At 46.8% G+C, this 25,254-nt stretch overlaps 1 protein-coding gene across 2 annotated transcripts; it reads right to left on the bottom strand.

Moving 5' to 3' along the window:
• Window positions 1-447: 447 nt before the first annotated feature.
• LOC124020758 (reticulon-4 receptor-like 2) lies at window positions 448-25,050 on the bottom strand. 2 transcript variants are annotated; one of them, XM_046336019.1, is made up of 4 exons: window positions 24,874-25,050; window positions 3,020-3,246; window positions 2,543-2,776; window positions 448-2,241 (listed from the first exon to the last, which is right to left on the bottom strand). In XM_046336019.1, the coding sequence occupies exons 2-4, from the start codon at window positions 3,149-3,151 to the stop codon at window positions 1,366-1,368; spliced, it is 1,242 nt and encodes a 413-aa protein (XP_046191975.1). In that variant the 5' UTR covers window positions 3,152-3,246; window positions 24,874-25,050; the 3' UTR covers window positions 448-1,365. The 2 variants fall into 2 exon arrangements, with proteins under 2 accessions (XP_046191975.1, XP_046191974.1); XM_046336018.1 differs by lacking the exon at window positions 24,874-25,050 and adding an exon at window positions 4,462-4,651.
• Between the last annotated feature and the right edge of the window lie 204 nt (window positions 25,051-25,254).

Raw genomic sequence — 25,254 nt, 5'->3', positions numbered from 1 at the left:
AAAGACTGAACTTGAATACCTGAAGTGATTGCTTGTCTCTCCTATTAAGTATCTCATGGTCAAAGGACAGTACTGTCATTTTCTCTCTCTCTCTTTCTTTCGTTCTTTCTTCATTTCACCGTGTCTCACATTCCTTTGCTTTATTTATATTGCCTGTGCTGTCCTTGCTCCCTCTCTTCCGTTCTCTTTATTATTGAGAATCTCGACAACCCTCTCTCCCTCCCTCTCTGTCCTTTCCTGTTGCGCTTTCTTCTCTTCTCTTCCACCCTTCTTCCACCCTCTCTGTCCTTTCCTGTTGCGCTTTCTTCTCTTCTCTTCCACCCTTCTTCCACCCTCTCTGTCCTTTCCTGTTGCTCTTTCTTCTCTTCTCTTCCACCCTTCTTCCACCCTCTCTGTCCTTTCCTGTTGCGCTTTCTTCTCTTCTCTTCCACCCTCTCTGTCCTTTCCTGTTGCGCTTTCTTCTCTTCTCTTCCACCCTTCTTCCACCCTCTCTGTCCTTTCCTGTTGCTCTTTCTTCTCTTCTCTTCCACCCTTCTTCCACCCTCTCTGTCCTCGAGCTTCTTTCTTTGGTATCTTTTTAACTCATCACTCTCTCTGACTTTCTCTCTCTCTACCTTTACATATCTCTCTACATATCCTCTCTCACCTTCTCGTACTCTGGTGACTGCCTCTCTTTCATTCCTTCATCCCTTCTTTTCTCTCTCCCCTTAGCGATTTCTCTGTAAACATTCCATTATAAAGGAGGCATCATGGTAGACAACATATAAGAAGGATATCCCAACTGCACTGCACCATCAAGTACACCCACCTATTTACAGTACAGTTGTCAGAGTTTGTACAACAATAGAAATGTAGATACTGTCGTAACTGTAATCATAGCACTTGTAGTAGCAGACGTATTCGGAATAGTAGTAGTCGTAACATGCATATAATAGTCGTTGCACTTGTAGTTGTAATATTCCTCCAAGTGACAACAGTTATAGCATTCGCAACAGTAAGTAGCACTGGTGTTAGCTGTAGAGCGTTACAGGTGACCACTGACCCCTGATTGCAGGCGTCGTCACGGCAACCAACACACCAGACAGGTGAGATGCACCTGTTGTAGTAACAGCCTTGGTTGACTACTGTACTGTACTATATTGTACTATGTACTGTCAGCCATTGTTGTTTAACCCTGCATTAAGTTAGAAGTAACAATCTAACCCCCCCTTTGTATCCCCTGCTGTCCTGTACTACTGACAGAGGTTATCCAGTAGGACATCAGAGGGTTAACTAGGGAGGTACAGAGTCTTTAACAAGGGGTTCCCCATGCCCTGAGAGGGGCCGGGGCGAAGACAGGAACGGGAAGTGGGTACTCAGTCTGATTCAGCCAAATATGAGGTGTAGATTGATGGAGACGGCGAGTAGCGAGAGGGCGAGGAGGAGTGAGAGAGAGGGGGATGATGTGGGGGTGGAGGAGGAGTTGGGAGGGAGGCCATCGAAGTCAGGCGGACACTCGAGCTCGAAGCATCGCAGCGTGGTGCCGGCGTCCTCGTTCTCATAGTTCGCCCAGTACTCCTCAGCGTCGAGTTTGGGTAGTGCTGCCTCTTCCTCACCGAGCTCGTACTTGACGTTGGTGGAGGACACGATGGGTGGCTTGTTCTTTCCTTGGGGGAACGGGAAGGCCTTGATGGTCTCGGAGCTCTTCTCGAACACTGCCTTGGTCTGGGACTGGGGCTTGTGCTTGGAGAACCACCATCTTGTCTTGGTGCTGAAGGTCCTCGTGGTGGAGCCGGCCAGGGTGCCAGGGTCGGGGAGAGGGCAGAGGGCGAAGTCCATCTCACGGAGGAAGCGGAGGTCCATCCCGCGGCGGGGGGACGGGGAGGAACACAACAGCTCGGACGATGAGACGCGGGCGCCACGGAACCACTCCCACAGGGGGAGGGCCTCGCAGCCACAGGACCAGGGGTTCCCATTGAGACGGAGGAACTCGATGCCCTGGGTGTCACGGAGAGCCTGGCCGGGGAGCTCAGCCAATGAGTTGTTGAACAGGAAGAGCATGGTCAGGCGTCCGAGGTCGCGGAACGCCCGGCGGTTAACCTGGCGCACACGATTGTCGTGGAGAAGAAGGCGGTCCAGGTTGACCAGGCCACGGAACACGTTCTCCGACAGAGTACGGATACGGTTTCCATGCAAGAAGAGCTGGCTCAGGTTGATGAGGTCAGAGAAGAGGTCATCCTGGAGGAAGTGGAGCTGGTTCTCCTACAAGGACGAAACAGGAAACAGGAAGAAGAAGTGGTCAGGTTGGATCAGGTGATGATGGGCTACATCTCAGTAGTGGTGAGGTGAGAAACATTTACACCTTCCACTAAGGGCATCTCATAACTATCACTGATGCAGCATGATTTGAATCATGATACAACATGATGTAATTGTGATTGTGATTATATAAAATGATGTAATTTTCACAGCTATGAGAATTCCCTGTAGTGTGTGTGTATGCGTGTTGTGTGTGTTTTCATATGTGCCCGTGTGTGCATGAATATATGTGTACTGCCCCTACCTGCAGGTAGAGGAACTGCAGGCTGTATAGCTTGTGGAACAGGTCATGGGGCAGGGCGGTAAGCTTGCAGCGGTGCATGTGGAGACTCTGGAGTTTCTCCAGGCCCCTGAAGGCGCCTCCTTCCAGCCTGCGCAGGTGAGAGTTGTCCCCCAGGTCCAGCTCCTCTAGATCCCTCAGTTCACTGAAGGAGCCAGCCTCAATCCATGTGATGTTGTTGGAGAACAGCCACAGAACCTATAGGGGAGAGGGGAGGAGGGAGAGGAGGAGGAGGGAGAGTGTGAATATCAATATGTATTCTAGGGTCAGGTATTATTCTATGGTCATATTGTAGGTAAGACTCTGGACTCAAACTCAAAAAGAAAAACAAGGTTTAGGAGCAAAGATAGAGGCAGAGAGTTAGAAAGAGAGAGAGAGGGCAAAATAGTCACACACTCAAACACCCGCCATGTCTCCTTTAAACAATCTATAGTCTCTTACCTGAGTCCCGAAGCCGAAAGAGCCGACTCTGAGCTCCGTAATTCGGTTGTTCTGTAGGAACACACGCTGCGAGTCGTAGGGCACGCCGACCGGCACGGAGGTGAAGTTCTGCGCCTGGCAGCTCACGGTCATGGGAGTCGGGTAGCACACGCATAGATGCGGGCACGCCCCCGACGAACCGGGCTTGCCGAGGACCAGCCACACCACCAGCCACAGGGAGAGTCCGCCTGGGAGAGAGAGGGAAGCGGGGAGAAGTGAGTCTAGATGTGGGGTCGGGAAGGCGAAGCTAGCGGGAGCTGTCCGATAGCTGTGGTTCTGAAACTGTTTGGTGGTGGCCCGGATGGCAAACTGCTGCTGGAAATGTGGCTTGAATCCCTATACAGCTGATCAGTCAAATCTCAGATCACAATCAAAGTGTTGCTTATGTACCAAAATAGTTATGGATGCAGCAATAGTTTTTCTCCCCAACATCAGTTTAAATTGTCACGTTTGAATACGGTGATATGAGGAAAAAATAGCTGGAGCTGTCCAGTAACAACGGTGCTGAAACCGCTGACGCAGACACTCAACTGCTGCACTAAACCACATTGCTACCTTCAGTTGATGCTAAATACTTTATGCAAAGCCTTTGTCTACATTCACAAAATATCATCATATTGATGGAATGAGATTGTCATTTTAATACTGATTAAATAATTCACGCTCAATTTAGACAATATGAAGCTCAGTTAATTCATAATCAGTAAAGATTACAGCATCATGAGCCCATATGATGACAGAGATGACGTATGATCACTTTAGAAGGCGTGATTGAGTAACCAAGTCTGTGCGTAAAACTGCCTGTCTCTCTTTGCTTGCGTAAGGCATTACGCACAGAAGTATCTCAAAGTAAACCCAAGTAAATCGCATCTAAAACTATTACAAACATATTAAAAGTCTAAGTTAAGTTCCATATCTTACACAGGCGATATCTGTCTATTGAATAGTTAAAAAGTAGGCCTACATCATAATGTAAAATCAAAGTACAATCATAGCAAAATTGCAAGTTTAAAACGTCCCGTACTAAATCTTTTTTACAAACGTATTGGAATTACAATCCATGTTGATGGCTGCATCTAACATGGCTGCAAAGCACGCATTTTGTTTAAATATTATCTGTGAATCATGCATTCCATTGCTAACTGGGTGAATGATTACCAAACTATCAAATCAGATACTTTCTCAAAGTCGTAGCAGCCTAACTAACGCACAACACCTCGTACACTATTACATCAGAAGACAAACAGAATATAACGGGAAACCGTTAGAAAAGTGGTAGAAATAAGTCAACTGGAGGAAGGATTCTCAAAACTATCAAGTAAGATACTTTCTAAAAGTCATAGTAACTCATGCACAACAGTATAAACCAATAGATTGTGGTAAGAAAATCCGTAGAAACTTACTTTTGCAGGTGCGCATGAATGAGCATTGTCTGCTCCGAGCGGTTGTAGGGGTGTCCATTTCAAACCAAAGCCGAAAGCGAGTTAGCCTGAGAGGGTGAAATACTGCCTGCTATCTCCGCTGACTGGTACTCTGGACGATTGGTTCCCGAGTCGGAGCGACTGAGAGAGTACCGAATGTTGGCTCCCGGTGTCCCATTTATACTCGAGAATCCCGTTAGCGCCTACGGTTGTGGGCACCACGGAATCCCCTACGTCACGGGCCAAGATCGAAGGAGGGGGGGTAATTGAGAGAAGAGAAAAAAACGGAAAGAGGAGGGGCCGTGCACTGTGCGTGCGGGTGATGAGAGGATTCTTGGAGAGACCGCGCGCGCAACCGCAGATAGCCTAGAGGACAGCGCTCCAAGATAGAGAAAGGAGTAGATTCAGACAGAGTCACGCGGGAGGGAGGGATGGAGTGAGTGATTGAGTGAGTGAGAGGAAGGGAGGGAGGTACGTAGGCACGATGCCCGGTAATGACTGCGCTTTGTGGAGGAGCGGAGGACGGGTAGAGAAAGCAGCACTAGGTTCGCTGCCTGGCTCGCGATCAGAAGCCTCTATGGTCTGTTTCCGCCTCAGAGAGGGGGGGGATAGAGAGATGAATGGAGAGCGAGAGAATAGAAGGAAGAGAGAGGAAAGGAGATCAGTGGGATTAAAACCAAATCTGATTAAACAGACGGAGGGGGGACATTTACCTACTGCCAAAGGGAGGTTGTCCCACAGACATTTCTGAATGAATAATTCTACTTAGCCTATAAGGAGTGGAGACTTAGTAAATAAAACCCACAACACTCTCATATGTTCCAAAGTAGTTGGTGCCATGTGACATGAGACAGGAATGAATGAGTAGTCTTAGAAATTATGAGTGGGACACATTCAGGTTGAGATACAGAAGGATTTTGGAATGTGAAGGTGGGGGTTCTAAGATAGAACTGGGAGTATCATTATATGGATCCAACAGGCTAATTGGTCAAACTCAGAGCGTTTTGGTGTAACTGGTCTGTCACAGTGTTTGGCTCATTTGGTGCTGTATACTTTCAAGCCAACCCAACGACAACCCCTGAAGAATGACTTGCTTTAGCTCTCTAGGCTTTAGTTCAGCGGACTAACACAGTCTTGTGGTGGACAGGAGACCCAGTCGGCTACATACAGACAGATATGTAAAGAGACAGACGGACTAACGTAGACAGACAGGCTTTAGCTCAGCGGGCTAACTCAGTCTTGTGACATGCAGGAGACCAGGATTCCCCTGCCTCTCCCACACTATCAGCTGAGTGTGTTAGTTCCCTAGGTTTTAGCTCAGCAGGCGAACACAGTCTTGTGGCAATTAGAAGACCCAGATTCTAACCCCAGTCAGTCACATATAAAGAGATAAAGGAACAGCCACCTAATCAGATGAAGGAACAGCCACCTAATCAGATGAAGGAACAGCCACCTAATCAGATGAAGGAACAGCCACCTAATCAGATGAAGGAACAGCCACCTAATCAGATGAAGGAACAGCCACCTAATCAGATGAAGGAACAGCCACCTAATCAGATGAAGGAACAGCCACCTAATCAGATGAAGGAACAGCCACCTAATCAGATGAAGGAACAGCCACCTAATCAGATGAAGGAACAGCCACCTAATCAGATGAAGGAACAGCCACCTAATCAGATGAAGGAACAGCCACCTAATCAGATGAAGGAACAGCCACCTAATCAGATGAAGGAACAGCCACCTAATCAGATGAAGGAACAGCCAGTTAATCAGATGAAGGAACAGCCACCTAATCAGATAAAGGAACAGCCACCTAATCAGATGAAGGAACAGCCAGTTAATCAGATGAAGGAACAGCCACCTAATCAGATAAAGGAACAGTCACCTAGTCAGATGAGTGAAGGAACAGCCACCTAATCAGATGAAAACAGAGGATGAATCCAGCCACCTAATCAGTTTTGACACCTCCTCCTCCTGAAGATCTGGAGCTCAGTACTAATGCCCACTGCCATGATGCATGAATAAACACACCACACACACACACATGAAGGAACAGCACACACACAATCAGATAAAGGAACAGCCACCTAATCACACACACAGGCTTTCCCTTACCTACACACACCAGATGTGTGGAACAGTGTGTGTGTTAATGTGTGTGTGTGTGTCAGTTAGTGTGTGTGTGTGTGATGGAGGTGTGTGTCCATGTGTGTGTGTTTGTGTGTGTGCGTGTGCATTTGCTTTCATGGAATTTTTGATTTGTGGAGCGTGTTTGTGTGAGTGTGTATGTGTGTGTTTTTTTATGTGGCCATTCCAATATCTGTGAATAATTGATGTTTGTGACATAGACAAATAGAAATAGAGGCTTCCCCTGCCACCCCCACCACCAGCAGCTGTACATAGTTTGCCTTGTGTGCAGTGTGTGCGTGCGTCTCTCTCTCATCTGTCTGTCTGTACAGTATCCGTCCCTCATGTCTTGCTGCACAGCAAAACCCAACATCTCGGATCCTAACCAGCTGGAATTAACCTGCCACCTTATCAGTTAATCAATCGGTTGATTGAACTGTTGCTACAACGTTGCTCTCTCCAGATGAAGTCAAACAGTCCCACTGTCATAAAGACCCCATTGAGAGTGAGGTGGGTGAGTGGGGGATGGATGAAGTCAAACAGTCCCACTTTCATAAAGACCCCATTGAGAGTGAGGTGGGTGAGTGGGGGATGGATGAAGTCAAACCTTCCCACTGTCATAAAGACCCCATTGAGAGTGAGGTGGGTGAGTGGGGGGTGGGTGAGTGGGGGGGATGAAGTCAAACAGTCCCACTGTCATAAAGACCCCATTGAGAGTGAGGTGGGTGAGTGGGGGATGGATGAAGTCAAACAGTCCCACTGTCATAAAGACCCCATTGAGAGTGAGGTGGGTGTGGGGGTGGATGAAGTCAAACAGTCCCACTGTCATAAAGACCCCATTGAGAGTGAGGTGGGTGAGTGGGGGATGGATGAAGTCAAACCGTCCCACTGTCATAAAGACCCCATTGAGAGTGAGGTGGGTGAGTGGGGGGATGGATGAAGTCAAACCGTCCCACTGTCATAAAGACCCCATTGAGAGTGAGGTGGGTGAGTGGGGGATGGATGAAGTCAAACCGTCCCACTGTCATAAAGACCCCATTGAGAGTGAGGTGGGTGAGTGGGGATGGATGAAGGGGGCAAGGGTGGTGGGCTACCAGAGGTGATGGCGGGGCTGGTGTCCATCCCTCTGATCTGAGGTGTGTGGTGAGGGTCGAACGAGTCGATGTTCGCCGCTGAGCCAACACACCCCTGGGGTGTGGAGACAGATGGAGAAACAGGTGGACACACACACACGTACACACACACACACACACACACACACACACACACACACACACACACACCACACACACACACACACACACACACACACACACACACACACACACACACACACACACACACACACGGTCAGGTACAGTACACACACACGTTCATACAGTTTACAGACGTGGAGAAACACACACACTCCCGGTCAGACACAGAAGCATCTTTGACTTCCGCTCTGTAGCTCACTGCTATAAGGCCAAAACAATTTAGCTTTTTACAATTTCATATAGTCTTGCTCCTTTTCCCCTCTCTCTTCTCTCGCTCTTCATTCCTTTTGTCTCTCTCTCTTTCATTCACACTGTCCTCTACAGGAGTCTTCATTCCTAGCCTTGGCGTCACCACTTCCGATTCACCATATCTCATTTCACTTCCTTCCACGGCACGTGACATGTGTCCACTTACATGACTGGAGAGGTAGACACACACTCTATCCATTGTGAAAGTAGTGTTTACCTTCTGCACAGGATGTGTGTGTGTGTGTGTGTGTGTGTGTGTGTGTGTGTGTGTGTGTGTGTGTGTGTGTGTGTGTGTGTGTGTGTGTGTGTGTGTGTGTGTGTGTGCATTTGCTTTCATGGATGCATGCGTGATTGTGTGTGGGTATTTGTGAGCGTGTTTGTGTGAGTGTGTTTGTGTGTGTTTTTTATGTGGCCATTCCAATATCTGTGAATAATTGATGTTTGTGACATAGACTAATAGAAATAGAGGCTTCCCCCTGCCACCCCCACCACCACCAGCTGTACATAGTTTGCCTTCTTGTGTGCGTGTGCGTGTGCGTGCGTCTCTCTCTCTCTCTCTCTATCTGTCTGTCTGTACAGTATCCGTCCCTCATGTCTTGCTGCACAGCAAAACCCAACATCTCGGATCCTAACCAGCTGGAATTAACCTGCCACCTTATCAGTTAATCAATCGGTTGATTGAACTGTTGCTACAACGTTGCTCTCTCCAGATGAAGTCAAACAGTCCCACTGTCATAAAGACCCCATTGAGAGTGAGGTGGGTGAGTGGGGGGATGGATGAAGTCAAACAGTCCCACTTTCATAAAGACCCCATTGAGAGTGAGGTGGGTGAGTGGGGGGATGGATGAAGTCAAACCTTCCCACTGTCATAAAGACCCCATTGAGAGTGAGGTGGGTGAGTGGGGGGATGGATGAAGTCAAACAGTCCCACTTTCATAAAGACCCCATTGAGAGTGAGGTGGGTGAGTGGGGGATGGATGAAGTCAAACAGTCCCACTGTCATAAAGACCCCATTGAGAGTGAGGTGGGTGAGTGGGGGATGGATGAAGTCAAACCGTCCCACTGTCATAAAGACCCCATTGAGAGTGAGGTGGGTGAGTGGGGGATGGATGAAGTCAAACCGTCCCACTGTCATAAAGACCCCATTGAGAGTGAGGTGGGTGAGTGGGGGATGGATGAAGTCAAACCGTCCCACTGTCATAAAGACCCCATTGAGAGTGAGGTGGGTGAGTGGGGGATGGATGAAGGGGGCAAGGGGTGGTGGGCTACCAGAGGTGATGGCGGGGCTGGTGTCCATCCCTCTGATCTGAGGTGTGTGGTGAGGGTCGAACGAGTCGATGTTCGCCGCTGAGCCAACACACCCCTGGGGTGTGGAGACAGATGGAGAAACAGGTGGACACACACACACGTACACACACACACACACACACACACACACACACACACACACACACACACACACACACACACACACACACACACACACACACACACACACACACACACACACACACACACACACACACACACACACACACACACACACACGGTCAGGTACAGTACACACACACGTTCATACAGTTTACAGACGTGGAGAAACACACACACTCCCGGTCAGACACAGAAGCATCTTTGACTTCCGCTCTGTAGCTCACTGCTATAAGGCCAAAACAATTTAGCTTTTTACAATTTCATATAGTCTTGCTCCTTTTCCCTCTCTCTCTCGCTCTCTCGCTCTTCATTCCTTTTGTCTCTCTCTCTTTCATTCACACTGTCCTCTACAGGAGTCTTCATTCCTAGCCTTGGCGTCACCACTTCCGATTCACCATATCTCATTTCACTTCCTTCCACGGCACGTGGCATGTGTCCACTTACATGACTGGAGAGTGTAGACACACACTCTATCGAAGCATTGTGAAAGTAGTGTTTACCTTCTGCACAGGATGTGTGTGTGTGTGTGTGTGTGTGTGTGTGTGTGTGTGTGTGTGTGTGTGTGTGTGTGTGTGTGTGTGTGTGTGTGTGTGTGTGTGTGTGTGTGTGTGTGTGTGTGTGTGTGTGTGTGTGTGTGTGTGTGTGTGTGTGTGTGTGTGTGTGTGTGTGTGTGTGTGTGTGTGTGTGTATAGAAGCCCTTTTTCTCAACTGACTGAATTGACTGAACTGACTGAACTGAATTCCAGTTAACTTAGATGTGACCTCTGCTCAGCTCTGCTGTGTACTCTTCATAGGAGCTCCATTATCCCTCAGCTGTTATAGACAGTATGCATCTGAAACTGCACCCTTTTCCCTATAGAGTGCACTACTTTTGACCAGGGTCCATAGGGCTGTGCGCAAAAGTAGTGCACTACAGTATATAGAGGATAGGGTGCCATTTTGGACAAAGTCAAAGTCTCAAGGCAACATTATTGGCTTGATTGTCTATGCTGCTCTGTGCCGTTATAAAGAATCGGTAGACACTCCCAGCCATTCAATGAAGAGTTGATAGTGTTCACGACTGTAGTGTTGTGAAGTTGAATTCCCTGTTGATCAGTGCCTCAGCAGCTCTCCTTTGGTGGATGTCTACCTTCTTTTACTAGGACTTCGAGTGCAACTTCCTTCTTCTGAAGTTTCATTTCTGTTTCAACCTTTTGGGTGTGCATCTACCTACTCTCTAAAAGGAGGATGGAGTGAGGGAGGGGGATGGAGAGAGGGAGGAGGGAGAGAGTGGGGATGGAGGATGGAGGATGGAGAAAGGTAGAATGGAGGATGAAGAGAGAGTGGATGGAGAGAGGGAGGAGGGAGAGAGTGGGGATGGAGGATGGAGAAAGGGATAGAGAGAGGTAGGAGGGATGTAGAGAGGGAGGAGGGATGGAGAGAGTGGTGATGGATGATGGAGAAAGGTAGGATGGAGGATGAAGAGAGAGTGGAGGGATGGAGAGAGGCAAGGAGGGATGGAGAGAGGGAGAATGGAGAGAGATGCAAGGAGGGAGGAGGGGGATGGAGAGAGAGAGAGTGAAGGGATTGAGAGAAGCAAGGAGGGATGGAGAGAGGTAGGAGGTATGGAGAGAGGTAGGAGGGAGGTAGGACGGAAGGAGAGAGGCAAGGAGGGATGGAGAAATGGATAGAGAGAGGGAGGAGTGATGGAGAGAGGCAAGGAGTGATGGAGAAAGGGAGGAGAGAGGGAGTAGGGATGGAGAGAGGTAGGAGGGAGTATGGAGAAAGAGTGGAAGGATCGAGAGAGGCATGGAGGGATGGAGAGAGGGAGAATGGATGGTGAGAGGTAGGAGGGATGGAGAAAGGGATGTAGAGAGGTAGGAGGGATGGAGAGAGGTAGGAGGGATGGAGAGAGGTAGGAGGGATGGAGAGAGGTAGGAGGGATGGAGAGAGGGATGGAGAGAGGGAGGAGGGATGGAGAGAGGTAGGAGGGATGGAGAGAGGGAGGAGAGAGAGGGAGGAGGGATGGAGAGAGGTAGGAGGGATGGAGAGAGGGAGGAGAGAGAGGGAGAGTGAGGAGGGATGGAGAGAGGGAGGAGGCATGAAGAGAGGTAGGAGGGATGGAGAGAGGTGGCATGAAGAGAGGTAGGAGGGATGGAGAGAGGTAGGAGGGATGTAGAGAGGTAGGAGGGATGTAGAGAGGGAGGAGGGATGGAGAGAGGGAGGAGGGATGGAGAGAGGGAGGAGGGATGGAGAGAGGTAGGAGGGATGGAGAGAGGAGGAGGGATGGAGAGAGGGAGGGATGGGAGGGATGGAGAGAGGTAGGAGGGAGAGGGGAGGAGGGATGTAGAGAGGGGAGGAGATGGAGGGAGAGAGGAGGGATGGAGGGAGAGGGAGGAGGGATGGAGAGAGGGAGGAGGGATGAGAGAGGGAGGTGGAGAGGGATGGAGAGAGGTGGAGAGATGAGAGAGGGGAGGGATGGAGAGAGGTAGGAGGGATGGAGAGAGGGAGGAGGGATGGAGAGAGGTAGGAGGGATGGAGAGGGAGAGGAGGGATGGAAGAGAGGTAGGAGGGATGGAGAGAGGTAGGAGGGATGTAGAGAGGGAGGAGGGATGGAGAGAGGGAGGAGAGATAGAGAGAGGGAGGAGGGATGGAGAGAGGGAGGGGGATGTAGAGGGGATGAGGGATGAGAGGGGAGGAGGGATGTAGAGAGGGAGGAGGGATGGAGAGAGGGAGGGATGAGAGAGGGAGGAGGGATGGAGAGAGGTAGGGAGGGATGGAGAGAGGGGAGGGAGAGATGGAGAGAGGGGGAGGAGGAGATGGAGAGAGGTAGAGAGGGAGGAGGGATGGAGAGAGGGAGGAGGGATGGAGAGGGAGGAGGGATGGAGAGAGGAGGAGGGATGGGAGATGAGGTAGGAGGGATGGAGAGAGGTAGGAGGGATGGAGAGATGGAGAGGGGAGGAGGGATGAGAGAGAGAGGGAGGAGAGAGAGGGATGGAGGAGGGAGGAGGGAGGAGGGAGAGAAGGGAGGAGAGAGGTAGGAGGGATGGAGAGAGGTAGGAGGGATGTAGAGAGGAGGGAGGAGGGATGGAGAGAGGTAGGGAGGGATGGAGAGAGGGAGGAGATAGAGAGAGGGGGAGGGATGGAGAGAGGGAGGAGGGGAGCATGGAGAGAGAGTGGAGGGATGGAGAGAGGGTGGAGAGATAGAGAGAGGGAGGAGGGATGGAGAGAGGGAGGAGGGAGCATGGAGAGAGAGTGGAGGGATGGAGAGAGGGTGGAGGGATGTAGAGAGGGAGGAGGGATGGAGAGAGGGAGGAGGGATGTAGAGAGGTTGGAGGGATGTAGAGAGGGAGGAGGGATGTAGAGAGGGAGGAGGGATGGAGAGAGGGAGGAGGGATGGAGAGAGGGAGGAGGGATGAGAGAGGGAGGAGGGATGGAGAGAGGTGGGGGGGATGTAGAGAGGGAGGAGGGATGGAGAGAGGTAGGAGGGATGTAGAGAGGGAGGAGGGATGGAGAGAGGTAGGAGGGATGGAGAGAGGGAGGAGAGATAGAGAGAGGGAGGAGGGATGGAGAGAGGGAGGAGGGAGCATGGAGAGAGAGTGGAGGGATGGAGAGAGGGTGGAGGGATGTAGAGAGGGAGGAGGGATGGAGAGAGGGAGGAGGGATGAGAGAGGGAGGAGGGATGGAGAGAGGTTGGAGGGATGTAGAGAGGGAGGAGGGATGTAGAGAGGGAGGGGGATGGAGAGGAGGAGGGAGGAGGGATGAGAGAGGGAGGAGGGATGGAGAGAGGTAGGGGGGATGTAGAGAGGGAGGAGGGATGGAGAGAGGTAGGAGGGATGTAGAGAGGGAGGAGGGATGGAGAGAGGTAGGAGGGATGGAGAGAGGGAGGAGAGATGGAGAGAGGGAGGAGGGAGCATGGAGAAAGAGTGGAGGGATGGAGAGAGGCAAGGAGGGATGGAGAAAGGGAGGAGGGCTGGAGACAGGCAAGAAGGGATGAGAGAGAGAAGGAGGGATGAGAAAGGGAGGAGGGAGGATGGATGGAGATATTCAGATGCTTGTACTGTAAAATATTGGCCTACATTAAGTCCATCCATCTGATCCAGTTTTTCACCTCTCCTTCCCTCTCTCCATCCTCCATCCATCCCTCCTCCGTCTGTGCTGAGCTAATGCTCTCTCTCCTCTCTCTCTCTCATCTTGCTCACTCAGCGAGCAAGGATTACTCTCTCTCTCTCTCTCTCTCTCTCTCTCTCTCTCTCTCTCTCTCTCTCTCTCTCTCTCTCTCTCTCTCTCTCTCTCTCTCTCTCTCTCTCTCTCTCTCTCTCTCTCTCTCTCTCTCTCTCTCTCTCTCTCTCTCTCTCTCTCTCTCTCTCTCTCTCTCTCTCTCTTTCATCGAACCACCCAATTGGGTGTTTTTTCTCCATACCTGTCATAGGCCCCCAGTGGAATATACACCCCCACCCCCACACACACACACATGCACACACTTCTATTCTCCCGCCTGCCCTTCCCACCAGATCCCAATCTCCCTCCACTCCTTCCCTCTTTCTGCTCTCCCTCGTCTTTATTTATAAACTCTCAGACACAGGCACATCTCAAGGATGACGCAAATGTGAATGCAATGCACCAAACCATGTGGGGGGTGGGGGGTGGTGGAGAGAGAGATGCGGGTGGATAGGAATACAAAAAGGACGGGGAAAAGAGGGAGAAATGGAGATAGAGAAACAAAAATAAAAGGATTTGGGAAACAAATCCCTGCTGGCTTTCTTGTCAACTGGCAGTAAAGTCCGCTCCACCATTCATTTCCTCCCTACATTGAACAGGAACAATGTGGGGCATTGGAACAGTCAGGACTCTCAAAAACATTGTGCTATCTAGAACCATTTGTCCCTGTAGCAGAACTCCCATAATCAAGGTTCCAGATAGAACCCTTTTAAATCAGATAGAAACCATTTTGGTTACAAATAGCACCCTTTCAAGGGTTCTATTTGGAACTCATGGTTCGATGTGGAACCTACAAGGGTTCCATATGACCAGAAAAGGGTTCTATTTGTCTGAGAGTGTACTCTACTGGATCAGTCAGTACTCATCTACTACCTGACATTTACCAAACTCACACAGCTCCTTTTGGCAGCAGCAGAATGACAAATTCCAAGGGTACACCAATAGGTTCATGAACTTTTTTACCTGTCATTTACCTGTCATTACTAACCTACTACCTGTCATTTACCTGTCAGTACTCACCTACTACCTGTCATTTATCTGTCAGTACTCACCTACGACCTGTCATTTACCTGTCAGTACTCACCTACTACCTGTCATTTACCTGTCAGTACTCACCTACTACCTGCCATTTACCTGTCAGTACTCACCTACTACCTGTCATTATGATGTCAGTACTCACCAACAACCTGTCATTTACCAGTCAGTACTCACTTACTACCTGTCATTGACATGTCAGTACTCACCTACTACCTGTCATTTACCTGTCAGTACTCATCTACTGCCTGTCATTTATCTGTCAGTACTAACCTACTACCTGTCATTTACCTGTCAGTACTCACCTACTACCTGTCAGTACTCACCTACTACCTGTCATTTACCTGGCAGTACTCACCTACTACCTGTCATTATGATGCCAGTACTCACCTACTACCTGTCAGTACTCACCTACTACCTGTCATTTACCTGTCAGTACTCACCTACTACCTGTCATTATGATGTCAGTACTCACCTACTACCTGTCAGTACTCACCTACTACCTGTCATTTACCTGTCAGTATTCACCAACTACCTGTCATTTATCTGTCAGTACTCACCTACTACCTGTCATTATGATGTCAGTACTCACCTACTACCTGTCAGTACTCACCTACTACCTGTCATTTACCTGTCAGTACTCACCTACTACCTGTCATTTATCGGTCAGTACTCACCTACTACCTGTCATTATGATGTCAGTACTCACCTACTACCTGTCAGTACTCACCTACTACCTGTCATTTACCTGTCAGTACTCACCAACAACCTGTCATTTATCTGTCAGTACTCACCTACTACCTGTCATTTATCGGTCAGTACTCACCAACTACCTGTCATTTACCCGTCAGTACTCACCTACTACCTGTCAGTACTCACCTACTACCTGTCATTTACCTGTCATTTACCCTGTCATTTATCTGTCAGTACTCACCAACTACCTGTCATTTATCTGTCAGTACTCACCTACTACCTGTCATTTACCGTCAGTACTCACCTACTACCTGTCATTTACCTGTACTCACCAACTACCTGTCAGTACTCACCTACTACCTGTCATTTATCGGTCAGTACTCACCTACTACCTGTCATTATGATGTCAGTACTCACCTACTACCTGTCATTTATCGGTCAGTACTCACCTACTACCTGTCATTATGATGTCAGTACTCACCTACTACCTGTCATTATGATGTCAGTACTCACCTACTACCTGTCATTATGATGTCAGTACTCACCTACTACCTGTCATTTATCGGTCAGTACTCACCTACTACCTGTCATTATGCTGTCAGTACTCACCTACTACCTGTCAGTACTCACCTACTACCTGTCATTATGATGTCAGTACTCACCTACTACCTGTCAGTACTCACCTACTACCTGTCATTATGATGTCAGTACTCACCTACTACCTGTCAGTACTCACCTACTACCTGTCATTATGATGTCAGTACTCACCTACTACCTGTCATTATGATGTCAGTACTCACCTACTACCTGTCATTATGATGTCAGTACTCACCTACTACCTGTCAGTACTCACCTACTACCTGTCATTATGATGTCAGTACTCACCTACTACCTGTCATTATGATGTCAGTACTCACCTACTACCTGTCATTATGATGTCAGTACTCACCTACTACCTGTCAGTACTCACCTACTACCTGTCATTATGTACCTACTACCTACTACCTGTCAGTACTCACCTACTACCTGTCATTATGATGTCAGTACTCACCTACTACCTGTCATTATGATGTCAGTACTCACCTACTACCTGTCATTATGATGTCAGTACTCACCTACTACCTGTCATTATGATGTCAGTACTCACCTACTACCTGTCATTGTGATGTCATGCATTGTACTCTAATCCTGTCAAACTTCTACTCCTGAGTTCTGTTCTGTACTGTCAAGCTTTTTCTTTCCCCATCTCTCTCTCTCTCACTTTCTTTTCTCTGTGAACAGTGAACACACCCACTCGTTTGTCTGAGGAAACGGAGAGAAAGAGCAAGGAGTTACATATCAATCTTATATCACTCAACGAATGGAAAACAAGACTTCTCATAGAAGCTGAGACAGACCATCAACATTATGACGCATAGAACTGTCAGAACTAACTCACAAATGTGTGTGTGTGTGGTGTGTGTGTGTGTGTCAGCCAACCCTTTCCTCCTCTACATCATTTCATCATGTTTGACGTACAGTTTTGTAGGCCACATACATTATGCGCATACATTTCGAATGTGTTGTGGGAGCACATAGGTTACTCACACTAAACTGATTTCTGTAATATTAATAGTTCCTTTTTCATCAGCTAGTCATGAATGGGGATAAGGAGTGAGAGAGAGAGATCCAATCGCAGAAGCATTTTTAAAATAGCAACAAGCGATTTAAACCGATTGACTGATAACAATTAAGTCTTATTTCAGTATATTCATAATTGAATTGATGTTAAGTCTCCTATATAGGGGACTTTGAGCAGTTCTGGAACGGTTCTGACTGGGCTATTGCAGTTACCATATTACTGCCACACCGGCAGTCATGTGTCAGGACCACAGTCCAATTCCACATGACCATGGACTCATGGTAATCGCCTTTTATGCACTTATGTGCCTTGCCGTTCACCTTTGCACTCCTGGGCCAGACTACACTCAATCATAGGACCTACTGAAGAGATGAGTCTTCAATAAAGACTTAAAGGTTGAGCCTGACTCTGCATCTCTCACATGGGTAGGCAGACCATTCCATAAAAATGGAGCTCTATAGGAGAAAGCCCTGCCTCCAGCTGTTTGCTTAGAAATTCTAGGGACAATGAGGAGGCCTGAGTCTTGTGACCGTAGTGTACATTTAGGTATGTACGGCAGGACCAAATCAGAGAGATGGTAGGACCAAGTCCATGTAATGCTTTGTAGGTTAGCAGAAAACCCTTGAAATCAGCCTTAGCCTTAACAGGTAGCCAGCATCGAGAGGCTAATACTGGAGTAGTATGGGTGTAAAAAAATAGTCCTAGTCAAGATTCTATCAGCCATATTTAACACTAACTGAAGTTTATTTAGTGCTTCATCCAGGTAGCTGGAGAGAAGAGCATTGCAGTAGTCTAATCTAGAAGGGACAAAAACATGGACTAGCTTTTGCCACATATTTGCAATGTTACGTAGATGGAAAAAAGCTGCCCTTGAATTATTGATGATATATTCGTCAAAAGAGGAATCGGGGTCCAGAGTAACGCCGAGGTCCATCACAGTTTTATTTGAGACGACTGGACAAGCTTTGAGATTAACTGTTGGATCAAACAGCAGATCTCTGTTTCTTTGAGTTTAACAATAAATCATTTGCCGCCATCCACTTCCTTATGTCTGAAACACAGGCTTTCACGGTAGATCATTTTGGGGCTTCACCATGTTTCATCCAAATGTACAGCTGTGTGTCGTCTGCATAGCAGTGAAAGTTGACATTGTGTTTCGAATGACAACACCAAGACTGACCTTCATGTCTTAAAATAATGATGGAGTGTCATTTCTCTTTGCTTATTTGAGCTGTTCTTGCCATAATATGGACTTGGTCTTTTACCAAATAGGGCTAACTTCTGTATACCACCCCTACATTGTCACATCACAACTGATTGGCTCAAACGCATTAAGAAGGAAAAAAAATCCTCAAATTAACAAGGCACACATGTTAATTGAAATGCATTCCAGGTGACTACCTCATGAAGTTGGTTGAGAGAACGCCAAGAGTGTGCAAAGCCGTCATCAAGGCAGGTGGCTATTTGAAGAATCTCAAATATAAAATATATTTTGATTTGTTTAACACTTTTTTTGGTTACTACATGATTCCATATGTGTTATTTCATAGTTTTGTGGCTTCACTATTATTCTACAATGTAGAAAATAGTACAAATTAAGAAAAACCCTTGAATGAGTAGGTGTGTCCAAACGTTTTCCTTGGTACTGTATAGTAGGGGTAAAGTGACTAGGCAACAGGATAGATAATAAGCAGCAGCGTGCGTGTGCGTGTGCGTGTGCGTGTTTCCCCATTCTCCACCCGTCTCCCAAAAAGTACACTTGCACGCTTTCTCGCAAGAATTCAACAACGTCTGAAACTCCATCCAGTGAATGCTTACTCTAATCCCATGCTTTTAAATCCTTGAGTGAAGAATCGGAACGCAGCCTCAGAGCAACTAGAGTGAAGTTGCCCAAAGCCATCAAGGTCAGACGTGTGTGTTTCTCTCCCTAATGGTTACGGTTAGGTTTTGGAGAGAGTAAGCTGATCCTAGATCTGTGCCTGAGGGCGACCGTTACCAGTAGAATACGTAATAGCCTATTATCTTGAGACCTCCCACAGACCTGCATGTTGACTATCTCTCTAGCAGTGACCAGTCCTCTAATCAAGCAATCACACATACACACACACACGCACACATTAACTCACACACACTCACTACCAACAGACCCCTGAGGAGAGGTTTAGGCACACACACACACACACACACACACACACACACACACACACACACACACACACACACACACACACACACACACACACACACACACACACACACACACACACACACACACACACACACACACTTCTGGGAGTACACAAAAACAAATACTGAAGTACGAGTGCACACACATGCAAGCACACACAAAGCCAGTAAACTTGTGAGGTGCGAGAGAGTGAAAGATGCGAGGGAAATGACAGTGGGAAGGTGCAGAACTAGATACACAGAGAACACACACACATATGGTTTGCTTAAACACACACAAACGCACACACACACAGTATGCTTAAAGGACAATCACAGCCATTTTTATATCAACATCAAATCATTTCTGGGTAACAATTAAATACCTTACAGTAATAGAAACATTTTGCCAGGACTGTCTGGGAGTGGGGAGGGTAAAACTAAAAACTAGATGCTATTGACAGAGAGGTTGAGAACTCTGCTATTAACCAATTTACCTCATGATGATGTCACCACGGAAATCCAAAACACCCGCCATGCAAACCTGCTAATTAGAAGGTCCTGTGTAGATTGTATTTTCAACCATAAACTATCAGGAAATAACACAGATCAAATGTTTTCAGACTTTTTCAGTGTTAGTTTCATCAACTGTTGTACAATATGATACAAAACACAGGGTCTTTAAAAACAAACACTGGGGCTTTAAACACATACACTGGGCCTTTAAACACATAGACTGGGCCTTTAAACACATAGACTGGGCCTTTAAACACATAGACTGGGCCTTTAAACACATAGACTGGGCCTTTAAACACATGGACTGGGCCTTTAAACACATGGACTGGGCCTTTAAACACATGGACTGGGCCTTTAAACACATAGACTGGGCCTTTAAACACATAGACTGGGCCTTTAAACACATAGACTGGGCCTTTAAACACATACACTGGGCCTTTAAACACATAGACTGGGCCTTTAAACACATAGACTGGGCCTTTAAACACATAGACTGGGCCTTTAAACACATTCACTGGTCCTTTAAACACATTCACTGGTCCTTTAAACACATTCACTGGGCCTTTAAACACAGCTTTCTGAAACACACACTTATCCTCACCCCCATGGGTCCTAGATAAGACCAGATACAAGATATCCCACAATCCCCGGCTCTTAAGAGACTCTCTGTGTGACGTCACTACCAACTGATCATCATAAGTGTGTCTGGAGCGAGGGCTCTGTGTGTGTGTGTGTGTGTGTGTGTGTGTGTGTGTGTGTGTGTGTGTGTGTGTGTGTGTGTGTGTGTGTGTGTGTGTGTGTGTGTGTGCGTGCGTGCGTGCGTGCGTGCGTGCGTGCGTGCGTGCGTGCGTGCGTGCGCTCCTGCGCGTATCTCTGGGGTTCGGACGGGAGACAAGAGACTGACGTCAACACTTCTCAGTACCCATATTTGTCCTTCTCACAGATGAGGGGAGAGGAGGATGCTGAAACCCTGTAGGTGTTTCTGCCACCACCGCCACCAAGTATTTATAGATTCATTTAATGGGATGTCGGTAGGTGAAGCAGGTGGAGAAGTTAACCCTGCTAGCACATCACATAATGACAACCATATGTTTCTTAGAGCTTGGTGAGAGTGTAGTGGTAATACTACATACAGTATATTATATATACACCTCACATGCGGCTCATAATGAGACTCTGCAATTAGCCCATGAATTATCTGACTCCATAAGATCAATAGCAGAATGCAGGAACACTATAGTTACAGTAATAGAACACTATAGTTGAGTTACAGTAATAGAACACTATAGTTGAGTTACGGTAATAGAACACTATAATTGAGTTACAGTAATATAACACTATAGTTGAGTTACAGTAATATAACACTATAGTTGAGTTGCAGTAATATCACACTATAGTTGAGTTACAGTAATAGAACACTATAGTTGAGTTACAGTAATATCACACTATAGTTGAGTTACGGTAATAGAACACTATAGTTGAGTTACAGTAATATCACACTATAGTTGAGTTACGGTAATAGAACACTATAATTGAGTTATGGTAATAGAACACTATAGTTGAGTTAAGGTAAATGGCAATCAAGAAATGTCTGAGAATGGAATTGTATTTAATTACTTTGTGAAATGAATGGATTCTTAAGCATAAAGCTTAAGTTACAAACATGACAAGGCATTATTCTAAGCATGGTCAGAGAGAGAGAGAGAGAAGCCATAGCTCATGGGAGAGGGAGAGAAATAGAGTAGGTATCTCACCACAGAAGAGGACTGGCCACCCCACATATGCTTTCTCTAATTCTCTCTTTCTTTCTCTCTCTCGGAGGACCTGAGCCCTAGGACCATGCTCCAGGACTACCTGACATGATGACTCCTTGCTGTCCCCAGTCCACCTGGCCGTGCTGCTGCTCCAGTTTCAACTGTTCTGCCTTATTATTATTCGACCATGCTGGTCATTTATGAACATTTGAACATCTTGGCCATGTTCTGTTATAATCTCCACCCGGCACAGCCAGAAGAGGACTGGCCACCCCACATAGCCTGGTTCCTCTCTAGGTTTCTTCCTAGGTTTTTGCCTTTCTAGGGAGTTTTTACTAGCCACCATGCTTCTACACCTGCATTGCTTGCTGTTTGGGGTTTTAGGCTGGGTTTCTGTACAGCACTTTGAGATATCAGCTGATGTACGAAGGGCTATATAAAATAAATAAATACATTTGATTTGAAATAAATTTGATTTGACCACAGAAGGACAAGAACATAAGAGAAAGAACTATGAATCTAAGACCCTTTTATTAGCTTCTGAGTTGTTTGGATTCTAAATGAGTTGTCGACCAATAGTATTACTGTAAAGTTAGCCACCAATCAGAAACCAGACCTACATGACTGAATCACAACAGAACCTCAGCTTCTCGGAGATGAGACAATTGGGTTGGCAAAACAACACAAAGCATGCTAAATTGCTAAGACAACACAGAGGACATACAGGACATACAGTTGATGAGAAGAGACTCTTCAGGGCTGCCCTGCAAGAGTGTGGCTGTCCTATGGTTATTTTGCGTACTACCTTCCCACAACATTCTGGGAATGGCTCAGGGTACACAGCTAGCACATAACGTTCTGAGAACCATGTTTCTGAGGTGGGAATCTTAGTACTTCAGCATAATGTTTTCTACAGGTTTCTTCATGGTTCTATTTAAAGTCATGTTCTCAGAACATTCAGAGAACGTTAATAAACAACATTCTTCTGTGGGAATTTCAGTACTTCAGCATAACGTTTTCTCGCTGGTTTCCTCATGGTTCTATTTAAAGTCATGTTCTCAGAAAATTAAGAAAACGTTCCATAAAAAAACACATTAGAAAAAAATGTGTAAGGTTGAAAGAATGTTGAACCTTACCATATGTGTACCATTCTAACCATCAACAGAACTCTATCCTCTGTCTTGTTAAGTGTGGTCAGGTGTGTTGGCCACACCCATCCTAATGAACGCTTGTCTCCTTTGAAATGGGCTCTGTTTGAATAGAGTAAAATGAACAGCTTTGTACGAGTAAAACAAACAGAGAACAGAGGATCATAGGTTTGAATCTCACTGACGCCACGCCACAATAGAAAATAAATGTGTTTGCAGGATTAGTGCCTAAGCAGATTCATTTCCATGTGCCCTATAGATGGGTTAGCTGACAATGTCAGGAAAACAACGTGAACACGCTTCAATGGAGCAGAAGTTAGTCAGTTGCTGTGATTCTGGATGGCCAGATGGCTAGCAACAATGAGAAGAAACTGCCATGTGGGGAATCCAAGAGGTCCTTTTCATCTTGTTCTTGATACCATGTCAATGCTAATTATGGCAGAGTGGCTAGCTAACTAACCAACAGCTAATTATGGCAGATTGGCTAGCTAACTAACCAACAGCTAATTATGGCAGATTGGCTAGCTAACTAACCAACAGCTAATTATGGCAGATTGGCTAGCTAACTAACCAACAGCTAATTATGGCAGATTGGCTAGCTAACTAACCAACAGTTAATTATGGCAGATTGGCTAGCTAACTAACCAACAGCTAATTATGGCAGATTGGCTAGCTAACTAACCAACAGCTAATTATGGCAGATTGGCTAGCTAACTAACCAACAGCTAATTATGGCAGATTGGCTAGCTAACTAACCAACAGCTAATTATGGCAGATTGGCTAGCTAACTAACCAACAGCTAATTATGGCAGATTGGCTAGCTAACTAACCAACAGCTAATTATGGCAGATTGGCTAGCTAACTAACCAACAGCTAATTATGGCAGATTGGCTAGCTAACTAACCAACAGCTAATTATGGCAGATTGGCTAGCTAACTAACCAACAGCTAATTATGGCAGATTGGCTAGCTAACTAACCAACAGCTAATTATGGCAGATTGGCTAGCTAACTAACCAACAGCTAATTATGGCAGATTGGCTAGCTAACTAACCAACAGCTAATTATGGCAGATTGGCTAGCTAACTAACCAACAGCTAATTATGGCAGATTGGCTAGCTAACTAACCAACAGCTAATTATGGCAGAGTGGCTAGCTAACTAACCAACAGCTAATTATGGCAGATTGGCTAGCTAACTAACCAACAGCTAATTATGGCAGATTGGCTAGCTAACTAACCAACAGCTAATTATGGCAGATTGGCTAGCTAACTAACCAACAGCTAATTATGGCAGATTGGCTAGCTAACTAACCAACAGCTAATTATGGCAGATTGGCTAGCTAACTAACCAACAGCTAATTATGGCAGATTGGCTAGCTAACTAACCAACAGCTAATTATGGCAGATTGGCTAGCTAACTAACCAACAGCTAATTATGGCAGATTGGCTAGCTAACTAACCAACAGCTAATTGTGTATGAGAGACAATAAGTGCTCACAGTGCAAATGTATTTACGTTTACAATAAACATCGGAGACTAAATATTGTTTACATGTAGTCAACATTCTAAGCCAACCCAGTCTGTTTTGCCCCATAGTTGCCCACGCAGTTGTTTTGTTGCTAAACAACCAACCTGTCTGTCTGTGCTGGGAGTTCAGATCAGTTAACCTCAGCCAGCAGTGTTATTAAAGGTCTTACCTGTCTGTCTGTGCTGGGAGTTCAGATCAGTTAACCTCAGCCAGCAGTGTTATTAAAGGTCTTACCTGTCTGTCTGTGCTGGGAGTTCAGAACAGTTAACCTCAGCCAGCAGTGTTATTAAAGGTCTTACCTGTCTGTCTGTGCTGGGAGTTCAGATCAGTTAACCTCAGCCAGCAGTGTTATTAAAGGTCTTACCTGTCTGTCTGTGCTGGGAGTTCAGAACAGTTAACCTCAGCCAGCAGTGTTATTAAAGGTCTTACCTGTCTGTCTGTGCTGGGAGTTCAGATCAGTTAACCTCAGCCAGCAGTGTTATTAAAGGTCTTACCTGTCTGTCTGTGCTGGGAGTTCAGAACAGTTAACCTCAGCCAGCAGTGTTATTAAAGGTCTTACCTGTCTGTCTGTCTGGGAGTGCAGAACAGTTAATCTAAGATAGCAGTGTTATTAAAAGTCTTACTGAAATATGTTGTCAGAAACCATATTGAATTATCTTCAAACAACCTACCATTTACATTCTCAGAAACGTTAATGAAACCACCCAGGAAAACGTTCAGGGAACCATAGCAAAATGTTCTCGGAACCTCCCTAGAACCTAAGAATGAACATTCCCAGGACAGGCTACATTTTCGCTTACGCTCTCAGAACGTTTTAAAAAACGTTCAGTTTTACCAGTCAGGAAAAGCATGGCTTCGTCCCCAGAACCAATGGTTAGCTGGGAAATGTTTTATCCTTTCAGGTTGGAAAGAAGGAAGGAGGGAAGTGGGGAAGGAAGGGAGGGAGGGAGGGAGGGAGGGAAAGAGGGAGGAAGAGGAGGGAGGGAGGGAGGGAGGGAGGGAGGGAGGGAGGGAGGGAGGGAGGGAGGGAGGGAGGGAGGGAGGGAGGGAGG

Source organism: Oncorhynchus gorbuscha, unplaced genomic scaffold (assembly GCF_021184085.1).
Source record: "Oncorhynchus gorbuscha isolate QuinsamMale2020 ecotype Even-year unplaced genomic scaffold, OgorEven_v1.0 Un_scaffold_902, whole genome shotgun sequence".
In the NCBI taxonomy this organism is placed as follows: Eukaryota; Metazoa; Chordata; class Actinopteri; order Salmoniformes; family Salmonidae; genus Oncorhynchus; species Oncorhynchus gorbuscha.
Note: the sequence above shows the minus strand (reverse complement) of the source record. Positions and strands in the feature narration are given on the sequence as shown.